General features: G+C 37.0%; 1 protein-coding gene across 1 annotated transcript in view; it reads left to right on the top strand.

Moving 5' to 3' along the window:
* Positions 1–17,327, top strand: part of LOC135212695 (FHF complex subunit HOOK interacting protein 2A-like) — a 177,018-nt gene that overhangs the window by 128,163 nt on the left and 31,528 nt on the right. The window contains exons 12-14 of the mRNA XM_064246378.1: positions 8,335–8,404; positions 10,167–10,266; positions 16,281–16,448. Coding sequence (XP_064102448.1) covers positions 8,335–8,404; positions 10,167–10,266; positions 16,281–16,448 — 338 coding nt within the window. The remainder of the gene's footprint in view (positions 1–8,334; positions 8,405–10,166; positions 10,267–16,280; positions 16,449–17,327) is intronic.

Genomic DNA, 17,327 nt, shown 5'->3' with positions numbered 1-17,327 from the left:
GCAGCAGTCGGCAGCATGGGATGGAGTAGTAGTAGTACGAGCTGCTCACTCTGTGGTCGGCTCTCCTCATGGAGGGTTTTTGTAGTGGGAGATTCTATTGGCATTTGGCTCGTGGTAGTGGTCTCACTCGCCTAGTGTTCATACCGACACCCTCTTGGAGGGTGAGCGAGTCAGTTACACTGACCTTTTTCTTTATTTTATTTATTCGCTGGTATGTGTTAGTACATTTACCCTAGAAATAATAGATTAAAGGATATTTCGCGCAGCGACACGAGCTGAGCCCAGAAAAGGGATTTTGACGTAGGAAAAATCTATTTCTGGGCGAGTGAAATCCCCCCCTTTTTCCTTTTTTCCCCCCCTTGCTGTGCACCAAGCTTCTTTGCTATCGATAAGTATGACGCCGCAGTCCCCTTCAACAGGGTAGCTGGGTGTGACCTATAGGTCGGCTCCCCGTTTTCAGGGTCTTTTGATGAGGAAAAGGCTAATTGGAGGGGTTGCTGTGGTAGTGTTTAACACTCGCCCCAGTTCTATACCGACACCTTTTATTTAGGTGAGCGAGTCAGAGACTTCTGACATGTCCAATTTAGCAGTTCTCTGGTATCATAGCAATATTTTACTAGAAATAGTGCTAAAGAGGACACATTTCACTGGGCGACACGGCTTCCTCGCCCAGAAATAGATTTTTCCTACGTCAAAATCCCTTTTTTATTGCTGTATTTTGCTGTTTACACATTAATATTATAGTTGGGTGTTGTAATCATTACAGTAAATCATGTTTTTTTATCATAAATATGTTCATTCACGAAATAGATATACTTTGTACTTTTAGTTTGGTGCAGCAGCCAAATCATGAAAATAACAAGGAATTGTTAGGTAATTATACTTTTGTTTGCTGATCTGATGAAGGGGAAATTGAAGATAGGAAAGAATAACTTTGAAACTGTCTTGAATTTAGTTTAAGGTGATAGTTGAAGAAATATTTGGTGCTTGAACTAAAGTAGGCAGTTATAAACACTGAAATAGTGGTCTTGGGTGGGTTTTAATTATTAAAGTAGGCGGTTAAATTAAAAGCAATTTTCAGGGGGGGTGGTACCGGGATAACACGGGTATTTACTTATCACGGGGGGTTCTGGGCCCTATCCCCCGTGATTAACGAGGCCCTACTGTACTGTATATTAATCTTAGAGATTGTATTAATATAATACCACTATGACATACGTATCTTGTGGAGAGAGAGACCTTACCTTACAGACCTTACATCTTGTTCGGGTTGCCCCAGGTCCCTCAGTGTGAGGCACCTCTAATGTCTACCAGAGAGTTGCTAGTACATCTTCCGGTATATTTTGCATCTTCCAATCTTGGATGGTCTGGGATGCAGTTTAGATATTTGTCGAGCTTATTCTTAAACACATCTACGCTCACTCCTGATATATTCCTCAGATGAGCTGGCAACGCATTGAATAGACGCGCATTATCGATGCGGTGCGTAGTGGTTAATGTCCTGTGTGGCTTTCCTTATTTTTTCCTGGTATAGTTTTGGGCACTATTAATCTACCTCTGCTTGCTCTTTCTGATATTTTTAGTTCCATGATATTTTCTGCTATTCCTTCTATCTGTTTCCATGCCTGAATTATCATGTAGCGTTCTCTTCTCCTTTCTAGACTATATAATTTTAAGAATTGTAGTCTTTCCCAGTAGTCTAGGTCCTTAACTTCTTCTATTCTAGCTGTAAAGGACCTTTGTACACTCTCTATTTGTGCAATATCCTTTTGATAGTGTGGGTACCATATCATATTGCAATATTCAAGTGGACTACGAACATATGTTTTATAAAGCATAATCATGTGTTCAGCTTTTCTTGTTTTGAAGTGCCGTAACAACATTCCCATTTTTGCTTTACATTTTGCCAACAGAGTTGCTATTTGATCATTGCATAACATGTTCCTATTCATCATCACACCAAGGTCTTTAACTGCTTCCTTATTTGTGATGGTCTCATTATTAGGTCCCTTATATGCATATAGCTTTCTTTCTCTGTCTCCATAATTTATTGATGGAGAGAGAGAGAGAGAGAGAGAGAGAGAGAGAGAGAGAGAGAGAGAGAGAGAGAGAGAGAGAGAGAGAGAGAGAGAGAGAGATTTGTCCTTACAGTATGTAAAAGAGTGAAATGGATATTGTGACCAGAATCCCGCTTTTAGGAGAGACATCACTCTTTTTCAACGTCTGTCCCTCTTTTTTTAAGTTAGCTAAATGTCCCGCTTTTTTTTTTTACTTTTGTGAGTTTTGTCCCTCTTTTTTGTGCTACAAAAAACTTTTCCCATTTTAATGGAATATTTTGTTTAATTTTGTCATTTCACTAGCTGGTACCTTCTATCATCTTCTCCGACTGTTACGATACACAATTAAGTGAATTAAAAGAATATTATAGACTGTAAAGTGTATAAAGTGTGCCCTTTGCAGCTGCTGATGTCGGCAGAATAAAGGGTTGAGATCACCGAAGGTACGATGGTAGTGTGTGTGTGTGTGTGTGTGTATATATATATATATATATATATAGTATATATATATATATATATATATATATATATATATATATATATATATATATATATATATATATATATGAAATGTCCTGCTTTTACAGGAAAAAAATCTGGTCACATTAAAAATGGAAAGATTATTGCGTTTAAAATACTCACATATGAATTTTCTAATTACAGTTATAGTATTTTTGTATTATACATATAGTATTATTATTGGAAAATATTAATAATGTAAAACTTATTACATACATGTACCATAAGAATGATCTCATCTCAGTAAGATAGAGAGAGAGAGAGAGAGAGAGAGAGAGAGAGAGAGAGAGAGAGAGAGAGAGAGAGAGAAACCATTAAAATCGTTGACCATTATATGGCACTCCTCCCCTCCCCAGTTACATTACTTGACATATTTGACAGCTTCCTGAGCTCCAAGCGTCTCTGGAGTTGAGAGAAGGTAGGGAAATGAATACAGAGAAGGACAAAGGGAAAAATTTTCATTTGAAATTACAGTTATATTATTTTTATTATTATTATTTTTTTTTTTTTTTTTTGCTCCTTCACAGTCCTCCAATTCAACTGGGTGGTATTTATAGTGTGGGGTTCCGGGTTGCATCCTGCTTCCTTAGGAGTCCATCACTTTTCTTACTATGTGTGCCGTTTCTAGGATCACACTCCTTTGCATGAGTCCTGGAGCTACTTCAGCATCTAGTTTTTCTAGATTCCTTTTCAGGGATCTTGGGATTGTGCCTAGTGCTCCTATTATTATGGGTACGATTTCCACTGGCATATCTCATATCCTTTTTATTTCTATTTTCAGATCTTGATACTTATCCATTTTTTCCCTCTCTTTCTCTTCAACTCTGGTGCCTCATGGTATTGCGACATCAATGAGTGATACTTTCTACTTGACTGTCAATCAACGTCATGTCTGGTCTATTTGCACGTATCACCCTATCCGTTCTGATACCATAGTCCCAGAGGATCTTTGCCTGATCGTTTTCTATCACTCCCTCAGGTTGGTGCTCATACCACTTATTACTGCAAGGTAGCTGATGTTTCTTGCACAGGCTCCAGTGGAGGGCTTTTGCCACTGAATCATGCCTCTTGTTGTACTGGTTCTGTGCAAGTGCCGGGCATTCACTTGCTATGTGGTTTATGGTTTCATTTTTCGTATTGCACTTCCTACATATGGGAGATATGTTATTTCCGTCTATCGTTCTTTGAACATATCTGGTTCTTAGGGCCTGATCTTGTGGCCGCTGTTATCATTCCTTCAGTTTCCTTCTTTAGCTCTCCCCTGTGCAGCCATTGCCATGTGTCATTGCTGGCTAGTTCTTTAGTCTGTCTCATGTATTGTCTGTGCATTGGTTTGTTATTATTATTATTATTATTATTATTATATTATTATTATTATTATTATTATTATTATTATTATTATTATTTGAAAATATTAATAAACAAATATATCTACCATAAAAATTCACTAATCTCAGTAAGAGAGAGGAGTTATCCTAATGTAAGTGAAATGGAAAGGTTATTTTTATCTCTTTAAAATACTACCACATATAAATTTTGTAGTTATATTATTATTATTATTATTATTATTATTATTATTATTATTAACAACTGAAAATATCAATAAACTTATAACATACTAGTACCATAAAAATTCTTTCATCTCAATAAAAGAGACTGACTGTTCTCTCAGAAAATACTTCATACACTTCCAGCGCGTCAAAAGGGGAGAGAGAGAGAGGGAGAGAGAGACGAGAGAGGAGAGAGAGAGAGAGAGAGAGAAAGAAGAAGAGGAGGAGGATGAGAGAGAGAGAGAGAAATTACATGAACACTTAGTGGCAACAACACAACAGTTCCTCCCCTCTTGTCACATTACTTGATATATTTGACAGTTTTAGTACCTGGAGTTAGAGAGTGAAGTTTGGAATTTCCTTCATTCTTACATAATTTTTAAATATATGTACTAAAATCTTACTAATCCACTATAGTATTTTCTTTAATGAATTGATATGATTTCTGTTTACATTAATATTAATATTTGAAAATAGTTAATCGTTTATTTATCATGCAAAAGACATACATACTTCTCTGTAAGAGAGAGAGTGAGAGAGAGAGAGAAAAAAAAATTATTCTTATTATGTAAGGCACTGAGTGACTCTCTCTCTCTCTCTCTCTCTCTCTCTCTCTCTTCTCTCTCTCTCTCTCTCAACCAGTCCAACCGACCTCACATAATTAACTAAGGTAGCCAAATCAGACTCGTGAATTACAAAAATACATTTATTTGAGGATAAAAGGTTTTAACTAAATAAATCAAATTCTCAAAAAAAACAAATGTTTAACTGAATAAGTTAAAATTCAAAATCCAAATAATTCACCACTGTTATTCAAACAAAAAACCCAAATAACCCTGGGGATCGAACCAAACCCGCCCAACTCTTTCTCTACAATAACTAACATTAGTTTAGTCATTAAATAGGCAACCAGAAAAGTCATAACAGTCTTATAATTAACACCACTCCATTAGGGGAAACTCCATACTTCCCGGTTTTCCAGGTTACCAAACCTGGCAGACTTGCCTTATGGGCCAGAAACGTCTGTTTGAAAAAAAAAGGAAAGATCTCATATAAATAAATTGCAAATAAACCAAAATGACATAAATCAAAAAGCCATATGGAAAAGGACATCCCTGAAATAAAGGTTTAAAATATAAAAAGACAAAGCCACACTCGGGCTTAAAAGTACGCTTACCCATTTCAGCTGTGAGCGCTAACACAGCTGAAATACAACTGTATATGGCCATTTTTAACACCAGGCCTCTTCTACCGACTTTGGGTGCTTCTCCGACTTAGTTATCTTACTTTCCCATTATGTAGAGGAAACAGCTCGTACGTACACAAGCACAAACTTTCCCACAAGACACTTCCTATAATATAACGTCATTGATTCGTCACAAGTTCATTGCCCTGGAACGGGTGTGTGATGTCATATACAGCTCATTACCACACTCATAAAATCTACTGGAAACCAGAACCTTGCTTCTGCTCATGCATGGACATAAGACGTGATCTGCCATTGCCTAGACAGCTACTTCCACCTGGTGCCACCCCAAGTGCTGCATCAACATTTTCGGAGCTCGCTGTCTCCGTGGGAGCTAATCTGTCAATTTAAGACCCCACTTGTTTCTAGGGAGTCAAAATGATGTAATTATAGTTTCAAAGAATGTCATTGCTCATCACATCTGCTTATCAACCATTGGTCAACAAAGAAAGCAATTTAAAAATACACACACACACACATATTCTATATATATAATATTATATATATATATATAATATATATTATATAATATATATATATATATATATTTTCAAGTAATCAAAGTCCACAATTTTTAAAATTTTTATTAAAAAATACATAAAAAACGGGAGCTTTCGTCTACTTGATCAGTAGACCTCATCAGCCGTACTGATTTTCCTTTTCAAAAATTATATACAAAAAAGTTACGAAGGACAGGCAGGACTCTGGAAACGTCTCCAAGGGAGATAACCACCAAAACAAACTCTCTTTATTATGTTATTCCCTCGTTCAAATGTCTGGCCAAAAGACGAGCCGATCGTCGTGGTTGAACTACCTCCTCTGTGTGTTCGGCTGTTCCCTCGTCCAAAACGTCTGCATCGGCACCTGCAATGGGGGTTCTTCCTTCCAATGCCTGGGCAGGAGAAAGAGAGACAACCTGGGCAGTAGGAGTGGTGCAAACAACGTCTGTTCTGATATTTACAGTTTTAAGAACCAAATAATTTAAAAAAGCATCCTCTTGGGTAAATGATTTGTTAAAATCAAACACGTTTAAAATATTAATAAGAGCCCCTTCAACTACTCTGCGTCTACTTGCGTTATTATCTTTGTAAATTACTCTCGCTCCTTCCCAGTCAATTACATGCCCTAACTCTAACGTATGTCTGGCAACTGAACTATATTTCGATCCCAACCTACATGATCGCTTATGTTCCTCTAATCTTATACCTAATCCCCTGTCAATTTAAGACCCCACCGACCGGGAAATACGAATTCAAAAGTAGTCAGTGTATTCCGCTTCCTTATCATCATAGTTTGGAAAGGGTGCAACATTTATTAAAACAGAATAGGGAAAAAAGGTTGGATTTAGCTTTTAGGTATAATACCTCGTTAAAATCAAAGTTGATTAGGAATCATGAAAAAGAAAGGAAAGATGACGTTGGAGTTTATGTGGTACCGTGTAAAGATTGTAATAAGGGTTATTATGGGGAATCTGGCAGGGGATTAGGTATAAGATTAGAGGAACATAAGCGATCATGTAGGTTGGGATCGAAATATAGTTCAGTTGCCAGACATACGTTAGAGTTAGGGCATGTAATTGACTGGGAAGGAGCGAGAGTGATTTACAAAGATAATAACGCAAGTAGACGCAGAGTAGTTGAAGGGGCTCTTATTAATATTTTAAACGTGTTTGATTTTAACAAATCATTTACCCAAGAGGATGCTTTTTTAAATTATTTGGTTCTTAAAACTGTAAATATCAGAACAGACGTTGTTTGCACCACTCCTACTGCCCAGGTTGTCTCTCTTTCTCCTGCCCAGGCATTGGAAGGAAGAACCCCCATTGCAGGTGCCGATGCAGACGTTTTGGACGAGGGAACAGCCGAACACACAGAGGAGGTAGTTCAACCACGACGATCGGCTCGTCTTTTGGCCAGACATTTGAACGAGGGAATAACATAATTAAGAGAGTTTGTTTTGGTGGTTATCTCCCTTGGAGAAGTTTCCAGAGTCCTGCCTGTCCTTCGTAACTTTTTTGTATATAATTTTTGAAAAGGAAAATCAGTACGGCTGATGAGGTCTACTGATCAAGTAGACGAAAGCTCCCGTTTTTTATGTATTTTTAATACACATTTTACATAATTGTGGACTTTGATTACTTGAAGATTTTCCAGTCACGTTATGGTGATTTTTTAGATATATATATATATATATATATATATATATAATATATATATATCTATATATATATATTATATATATAATATAAATATAAAAACTTGTAAAAATAAGTTTTCTTTTTTATGAATTTTCCCAAAATCTCCTTCATGCACAGTTGACTGGATGTTTATGCACCTCATGAGCTGCCATAAACCTTTTTAAATAATTAATCCGGTGCAGGGGCAATTGGTATTTTTTATTCATTGAAACTATAGCAATAAAATCCCAGCAAAACCATTTGGTTAACCTGTTATTCATCAGGCCCTAAGTAAGCTGTGCAAATTAAAAAGTAACAACTGCACAATGAGCTTGAAGCATTTTTCCTTTGTTTCATATGATCAGCTGCTATCCAAATTAAAAACGGCACATTGAAGCTTAAAGCTTCATATATACTCATTACTGACAATCAAGTGACCCCTCCTGTACCTGTTTGACTCGGCTTTTATCAGGGTATACAAATATTGAGACAATAATATCCACATGTACATGTGTTGTCCTACTGTCTGTGAATTATGTCTAGAATTTGGTTTGACGATTAAAATGGTCCCTGTTAGTGTGAAAAAATAAATTTTGTTTTTATAAACTAGATACTATTTGGGTGGATCATATTTATTGCTTAATTTAAAGATCAAGCAGATTAGCGCACTGTTTTACAGTTATGTTTATGTCTTTATAATCTTTTCCATCATCTTTGTGAGCTTAGGTTTATGTCTTTATAATCTTTTCCATCATCTTTGTGAGCTTATGAAAACTTTATTTTCAGAGGATACCTCAGGTTCTCCACCTGTAAGCAGGACTTTAGCTCCAGCAAACATTAACAAAATTGTAAAACGGTAAGTAAATAAGCTAATGAAAGCCTCACATTTTTACTATAGCCATAAGTTTTGACATTTTTGAGGTAGATATGGTATACGACACCTGACACAATTCAAGTTAAAAGGAAAATGGTCTGTAAGATTAGGTGCTTGTGATATTTTGTGGTTGTAATTTAAACAAACTCCAGGTTTTAGTAGTATTTTTGAAATACAAAAAGATTTGTATTTATGAAAAATTAAAAAGAATTAAATTTTTTATGTATATTAATTTTCTTATCATTCCATCATTTTAGCATTGTTTCTGTAACTGCCCCAATTTAATTTTGCAGATGCCATTGCTTGGCTCTGTTTGAATTTCAAATTCCATTTGATTTTGAATGAATGTAGCATTTCCAGAAGTTACTCAAAGAGTTGTATGGAGGTAAAGATACTGTAGGCAGTAGAGGTAATTGATTTTATACATAATGCCAGCATAACTTGAAATTTGCAAATATTTTGGAAATATTTGCAGCCCTAATGATCAAAGTAACAGAATTGTGCTTTTAATGACACTACATTATCAATGCAAATCAGGATCTTTGTGGTATTTTTTAAGCCTGATTAGGGGTTATTGTCAGTTTATCACTGTTTACATCTCCAACATGGCCACAGGATTTCATATTCTGTTCTCTTTAATACAAAACTTCAAATCAGCGGCTTAAAACTCGCACATTTTATTATATACTTCCCCACAACAACATGCCAGCAAAATGGAAATCATTGTTCAGTGTTTTATTTTCTTTGTTTGGTAGTTGATGTAACCATGTACCATTTATACTTGAATTTTCTTGGTGTCTAGGAATTTACTTTAGTCCCATAGCCACTGGTATTTAGGTTAGTGTCTTGAATTTTGTTGGTACCTAGGAATTTACTGTAATCCCATAGTCACTGGTAGTATAGTGGTTAGTGTTGGCTCTCAAAGGGCAACAAAAAATCACTGGCTCTGTATCACAGTCAGTTACTGCTGTGGTGTGAAGTCTGTAGTGGAGGAATGGAAGAACCTGGCTGTCATTCACCTGAGCACTTAAAGATGATAGAGAACTGAAACTAAGCAACTTTAACTTTATATCATGTCATCTCTTCAATTAAGATTTGCAAACCTTCAGTGCAGCATAATGTATTACAAGTTAGTTTATCAGGTTGCTCTTCTGAGACATTAAGGAAATCTTGACAATATTTCTGTCATAACATTTAAACCTATGTTGTGAGGAACTTCAGCTTTTGTGAAGAATGCATGATTATGTTTGGAACAGAAACATTGTGCTTCTAGAAATTATGTTTCCAACTAACTGCCAAATCAGAATTTGATTTTTAACTTCATTAAAAAGAGCTGCAATACCAGGGAGTTTCAAGTGGGCTTATCACTTGACCTAATGGTTATTGTGGGTACAATATTTTTTATTAGAAAAATAAATCCCCACCAGTGTATTTGTAGAGGAGCTACTTGTATGTTCTTAGTATTAGTACTGCATATAAGATGGTGAGGTGTTTAAAAGTAATTGCAATTTAGTTAAGCATATTTTTTTTATTTTGCAATATTTTGTCCTTAACCAACCTAAGAAAAGTGACAGAAAACATTGTTGTGGCAACCCTGGAATATACAAGCCCATGATTCAGCACCATCTGAAAGATGGGCTTTATTAATATTCACCTTGGCTGTTACACTACTGTTATATTAAGTTGACCAAATCTCATGCATTTATGATTTCTTAATGCAAAAAGTTTCTATTATTTTTAACAGATTCTTGATGGTGGTACCTGAAGAACTGAGATCAACCAAAAAGGATGACTTTGAGAGTTATATGGCAGATGCCCAACGACAGTACAGAGATACATGCCGAGTAAGTTATGAAGATTTTAAATGGAAAGATATTTTGTGTATATAAGAATCTACCAATGATGGGAACTTGTTTGCTAGGATTGTGAGGTTTGCTTAGCAAAAGTACTTAGTCAGTTACAGTATACTCTTAACAAGATGTAATTCCAGTGACAAGACCAGTCTTAAGATTCTTGTTAATTTCTCTTTTATTCTCAGACAACTAATAATTTGCTGCAGTAGATTAACCATGGAGATGTTACTTGTGTTATTAGACATATTTCTTTCATTGGTAGGAGGGTGAAAAAATCTTGGAAGGTTTGGTAACATTTATGGGAATGATTATTGAGCAAATTATAAAAGGTAAAACATAAAAAACTAATGATTTATTTGATGTTCATGTTTTTATTTAAAAATTAGTTATCATGGAGGACTTCCCATAAGATCATGGTATAAAATGTAGATGATATCATTCTTGGTCTGAGTTAGATGCTGTTTGATGAATTTATAACTTTCAAGTTACAACGGACCCCCTGTATTCGTGGGGGACGCGTACCAAACCCCCCCCCCCCCCACCCGCAAATACTTGAAACCCCTCCAAAAATGCTCAGAACTGCCTATTTTGGCAGTTCAAACACAAAAACACCTCTAAATATCTTAGACCTGGATTTTAATAGTTTTATCACAAAAAGTGCATTTAGTCATGAAATTGATATGAAAATACAGTAATTAGTGAATATTTCTCTGAAAAATGTTGCAAATAGGCTAATTTCTTGTGAATAATGGGTAATTATGGTCCAAAGAGAAATCCGCAAATCCCTGGTTTATTGCAGTTAATGGGGACCGGGACCCCCCTAGATAGGTGAAAATCCATGAAGTAGGATTGGCCCCCTAGGAATTTCCGTATATGTGTGTGTGTGGGTACCAGAATGTTTAAAACATGGTTCGGAAGTCACGTAAAACTGTTGGTCCCGTTGCTGAATAACCACTGGTTCCATGCAACGTAAAAACACCATACAAACAAACAAACAAACAAACAGAATGTTTGAAATATGTATATATATACTTTATATATATATTTTACTTAAATCTTTTTAATTATAAAACCTTGATAGTATTATACATTCACTCACTCACATAAATATTTTACTTAAATATAATTATAAAACCTTAATAGTATTAAACATTCTCTCTCTCTCTCTCTCTCATACGATACGTATTATAGTGTTCTGCACTCACCAGTGACAGTAGTATCTTGAGACTTGACTCCAGTAATGATGACAATGACAATGACGAAAATGACAATGATTATGACAATGACGACGACGATGACAGATCTGTGCAGTAGTTCGATGAACGTGATGATGAATAATGATGATGATGATGGTGTTACCGCACAGGTATAATGAGGCCTTTAAATCAGTTCGGGAAGCACCTCATTGTCAGATATCGGCGCTGGAGGCGCTGATGGTGTAGCTGGGGTTTTTATCTTGGAGAAGAACATGGTGATGGGTAGTTGCTGTCGTTGTTTTTTCTTTTGCTGCAAAATGCCCTTGTACAAGGACATAACACCGTCAACACAGTTGCTAAACTCAACAGCTCAAACCATATTATTGCCGGTCTTGTGCAAATCGTTGCATTGCCCTTGCCATGTTGCACAATTGTTGCAAGTTCTCCAGGGTAAGGTCATGCTCTTCAATTTCTTTGTCTTGCTCTTCTTCGCTTTCTTCTTCACTTGCAGACCTCGTCATCTCAAGGAGGTCTTCATCTGTCAGTGGGTGCCTTTGACATCTTCCGTCATGTCGACGAATCCTTCATCCCTGATGATGCGAGCCAGCCTCACTGCCTTCTCCACCGCCGAGCGATGAACGTCGTCAGGAGTGAAGCCTGCATAGTCATGCACCACGTTAGGCTATAATTTCTTCCAGCAAGAATTTATGGTCTCAGTCTTCATGTCCTTCAATGCTTGCTGGATATTAGTCAAGCATGACACAATGTTGTAGTTACGCCAGTACTTTTTCAAGGTGAAGCCTTCGTCATTGTCGTTAACTGCTGCGATGAGGCCCTCCATTGTGGAACGTGTATAGAGTGCCTTAAAGGCACAAATGACACCTTGATCCATCGGCTGAATTAGAGATGTGGTGTTAGGGGGCAGAAACTTGATCTGAACCCCATCATATTGCAGGTCTGTTGCATGGCCTCTTGCACAGTCCATCAAGAGAAGGACCTTAAAAGGGAGGCCCTTCTGAGCCAGATACAGCTTCACCTGGGGAATGAAGCAATGAAGGAACCATTCGAGGGTCAGGGCTTTCGTTATCCAGGCCTTAGAGTTATACATCTAATACACGGGGAGCAGAGCCTTATTTTTGTTTTTCAAGGCCCGTGGATTTTTGGCCTTATAAATAAGGCCTGACTTAAGCATAAAGCCTGCAGCATTGCCGCACATGATGAGATTGACACGGTCCTTGTGGGCCTTGAAGCCTGGCCTCTTCACTTCATCCTTGAAGAGGAATGGACGAGAAGGCATCCTCTTCCAAAAGAGGCCTGTCTCGTCCATGTTAAACACATGCTCAGGGAGGAAGCCGCCATCACTGATGAGCTTAGGAAACCCATCCTCCACGTAATGACGAGCAGCATCGGTGTCGGCAGAGGCAGACTTACCATACAAAGGCACACTTTTGAAGCCATATCTCTTTTGAAATTTATCGAACTAGCCTTTGCTGGCTGTAAAGCCTCATCCTCAAGGAGGCGAATCACTCGTGGCAGAGCTAGTACTGGCTTGAGGTTCGTCAGGATCATCTTCAGCGGCTTCTTCAGCATCTCCTTTGTCGTCGTCATCGGGCAAGGTTTGATCATAGAGAGATTTGGCCTTTGTCCTGATCATATTCGTGTCCAAACTCACGTTTTTTTTTCCTGCAATCAGCAACCCACAAGGCTAATGCAGCTTCCATTTTCACAATTCTCTTATTACACAGTTACCACACATTTCACTTCTTTATTGAAACTTATTGCAGCAGTTTTGCGGATGATAGCTTCGTCTTTTTTTATGTAGCGCACTGTCGATTCATTCACTCCATAATGGCGTGCCACAGCGGCATAACTTCTGCCCTGTTTTAACATATCTAAAAGTTTGACCTTTTCACTGATGGTCATCATCTTCCTCTTCCTCTTGGGCTCACTAGAGAAATCTTTCACAGGGGCGCAGCGCTTAGGAGGCATTGTAAGGGCTTAACGAAAAGTTAATTTTGAACACAACACTAATATATGCAAGACAGTTGACAGAGTGAACGAGAGTTGTGAGATACAACAAGGGAAGAAGCTGGGAGAAGATGCAATGATGCGCAGCCAATCATCTCACGGGATACATCCACTCATGCTCTCATTTGTCGATCTCACGCCAGGAACCAATCACGTGCCTTGTTTGAGTGCCCGTGGGTATGTACAAAGCCTCTGAGAGAGCTTCTCTCTTTGTCTGGCATCCTGGGAAACTGTTTCTCTCGCACATCACGATGAAACAATGCTGCTTTCTGCAATATGGCTGCCGATATGGCGGTATTTTTAAATTTTTACTTTTTGATGAATATTTTTGAAAAATCAGCGGTGCACAGAGGCCGCAAACTTTGAACTGCGAAGTGGCAAGGGATTACTGTAGGTGAGACCGCGAATCTCAAGAACGCGAATACATGGGGTCAACTGTACTACTTGTATGCATTCCGTATCATGAATGTTTTTTTGCTTATAAAATTTTTGAAACCCATGGTAGAGTTGTTGTAGTGCTTCTCAGTACATGAGTGTGGACAACATGGACTTAATGAATGTTGTGCAAATACTACGGTATTTGTTATTCATTTGGTATAAATATGTATGGAAAAAAGTTAGCTCTGTAAACTAGAAGAGAATATTATGGCTGAAACTGAAGTTTAAAGTTCAAGAGAAGAATAGAATACATAAAGAATTAAGGCATAAAGGCCAAGTGCTTGGGACCTATGCGATCATTCAGCGCTGAAGCAGGAATTGACAGTGAAAAGATTCAAAAGGTGTAACAGAAGGAGAGGGTGGAAAGTAAGATAGAAGAAAGAGAATGTGAATGGAGGCACAATAAGAGGAATGAAAGGGTTGGAGCTAGGGGCCGAAGGGACACTGCAGAAAACCTTAAGTAGTACCTACTGTGCACTGTGCACCGCATGAGGTGCACTGACGGCACTACCTCTCTACAGGGGTTTAAAGTTTAAGGTTAATGAATTCTAGAATTTCAAAGTAAAGTCTCATATAAGGAAATACTCATGAGACATAATTCCAGGACCTTTACATCTTCCTAACAGTTTAATTAATTATAGTATTCACACTGATGTCTGAAAATTTTTTCTCTTATGTGTAGTGTTAGGATAGACTTTTTGATAACATTTAACCACCAGTTATTGCCATTAGTACTGTTATCATCATACGGGAGGAGTCTCTCTTTTAGGGCAGGGTTATTGAAAACAATTTCCATTAAATCCATTTAAATGTCATTCAGTGTATACGTTTACAGTCTTTTATATCTTTCTTCTTATATTCTATTGATCATTAGGTAGATGATATGCAATAGTAATAAATTTTCAAAGGACATAGAAAGGTATACCTGCTGTCATTGTATATTTACTGTAATAACTTACATATCGATGAATGCACAAACAAGTGGTCATCTACAAAGAGAATGAATAGAAAACAAAGGTGTAGGTAGTATATACTATAGCAGGGGAGTGGGTTTAAGATTAGCAAAAGCTCGGTTAGGTCAAATTGTCATAAAACTTGCATCCTAAGATATTGAGACCTCCTTGGTTGCATTGATCAGGAAGGTTAGGGCTTTCTGCTGGTACAGTCTTTTTTTCTGGGGTTTTGTTTCTAAGAAACAAAAGATATCACTATGAAACATGACCAAATAACATGAAATGATGATATTATCAACTGTTTCATATCACATAATAGTAAAGATACAAGATCAGATGTGCAAGAATATTGCAGTGCTTGCCAACTAAACACTGCTAACAAATAATCTCTGTTTCAGTAAATATTTTTGTAGAACCACCAGTCATTTACAAGGCAGCAATAAACAAGTAATTCTCTGTCAAAACTTAACACTACATACATAAATTAGTACATGGCTGTTCAGCACACATCCTGGAGGATGTGGAAGTACAGGTAAATTACATAAAAAAGTGGCAGAATTTTATAACTTGACAAACTGCAGCTTCCAAGAACCTGAAAACAGAAAGTGTAGTAACTGAAACAGGTGAAAATTTCTACTGAATTTAACTAATAGATGAAATGCTATATGAACATAATTGAAAACAAGGCAAGATTTACCAAAGCTAAGACTTATTGCATGAAAGTATATTTCATTAAAAAAAACTAATTTTAGACGTAGGATTGATATGCAAAGTATAAAATTACATTTTAATAGAATGTGGTATGTAGTTTCTGAACTAAGCATAGTGTAACCAGAATTGCAATATTGCTGTTTCATTAAGCACTAATGAGGGTCTGGGCAATAGGCTTTCAAACCTCTCAGCTAGCAAAGGGAAAGATATCTGAAATCCATGAATACTTTGCTTTCAGTATACTACTACTGAAATAGAAATAAGAAAAATAAGTCTTCAAATTAATATGGAAAAAGGCAATGATTACAGTAACATTATATTGGTGCCAGATGTTTTGGAAACAGGAGCCTTGTCTGTGTTAATGTAGGCAAACAGAGTCCGAAACTGCCCCAGTGCTTGGTTTGAAAGCCTAAATTTCATAAAACAAACACCCAAAATGTAGGACTTTTCACTACCCAGGACTCCGGGATGTATATACGTACATGATGCATGTACAGTGCTGTCAATCAGATGGTGATCCTTTCATTTCTTTTAATTTGGATATGGACTTGATAGATTTGTTGAGGAGGACAAATTAAGTTTGCAATGTAGAAAATTTAAATGGCATACATTTTGATGTATATGAAGCTTGAGTACCAGCTCTGTTGGAATTTAATGTTGTAACTCTCTCCACTTACAGTCTTGTGCATCATTTGGTTGGCCAAGAGAAGCTGTTACTCCTGAGTGTCCATCTGACACATCTTCTACAGCCTCTAGAGAATCTCGTCCAGAGTCAGATGGAAACACATATTATGAGGGTCCTCTCCTAAGTATGTTGATGAACTTCTTAGAACATTTGGATGAGCAGGTAGGATTTTATTTATGTACTAGTATTTAACACTTAAATAGAAACTCATAGAAATGTGTTTCATGCAAGTAATGAATAGGCATTAGTTTTTGCAATTTCTGCAGCCTCCATCAGCTCTTGAAGATATTGTTGCCTTGCTAGAATTTTTCTCTGTACCAGAAGGAGCATAAGGAAAATTTGACTTCTTGTCTTGTAAAGCCTTGTTAGTAAGCAGACAATGATTAAAATTTTCAGATTGGAACTGTCATGGAGATGTAATAATGAGGCAAAATGGAGGATGCCAATTATTTAGTACATTATTTGACTACTTTTCTTTGACAAAAGGCATCATAAATATTTTGCTTGACAACATTCCACTTAGTATTTTATTTAATCTTATTAATCTTAATTAGTATATGAGTTACCTAATAATAGGTAATAATTTGAAAATTATACACATATATTTGGATTAATTTTTGTGGAATTGTCCACTTTCGCAGAAATTTATTGGACCTGTTAAACAGAAGAGATATCATAGCTGGGATTGGGTTTATATCTGAAGCTAATTAATGAGGACTGTGGCAGGACCATCAACTGCCCAATAATGTTTGGACCTGAGAGATATCAGGTATAACTATTCTGCAGGGCTAGACCTCGCATTCCAAGGGGGGCATCTGGTTTTGTGAATGTGACCCTTGGCATTCTGTCTAGTTTGCCCATAATGTGATTAGGATGGGGATGATTGTACAGTGGTACCTCGAGATACGAAATTAATCCGTTCCGAGGCGGCCTTCGTATCATGAGTTTTTCGTATCTTGGAACACATTTTACATGTAAAATGGCTAATCCGTTCCAAGCCCTCCAAAATCACCCCAGTAAATTATATTTCCAGGCCTAAAA

The sequence above is a fragment of the Macrobrachium nipponense genome, chromosome 41, assembly GCF_015104395.2.
Source record: "Macrobrachium nipponense isolate FS-2020 chromosome 41, ASM1510439v2, whole genome shotgun sequence".
NCBI classification, from domain to species: Eukaryota; Metazoa; Arthropoda; class Malacostraca; order Decapoda; family Palaemonidae; genus Macrobrachium; species Macrobrachium nipponense.
This window is presented reverse-complemented; position numbering and strand designations above follow the sequence as displayed.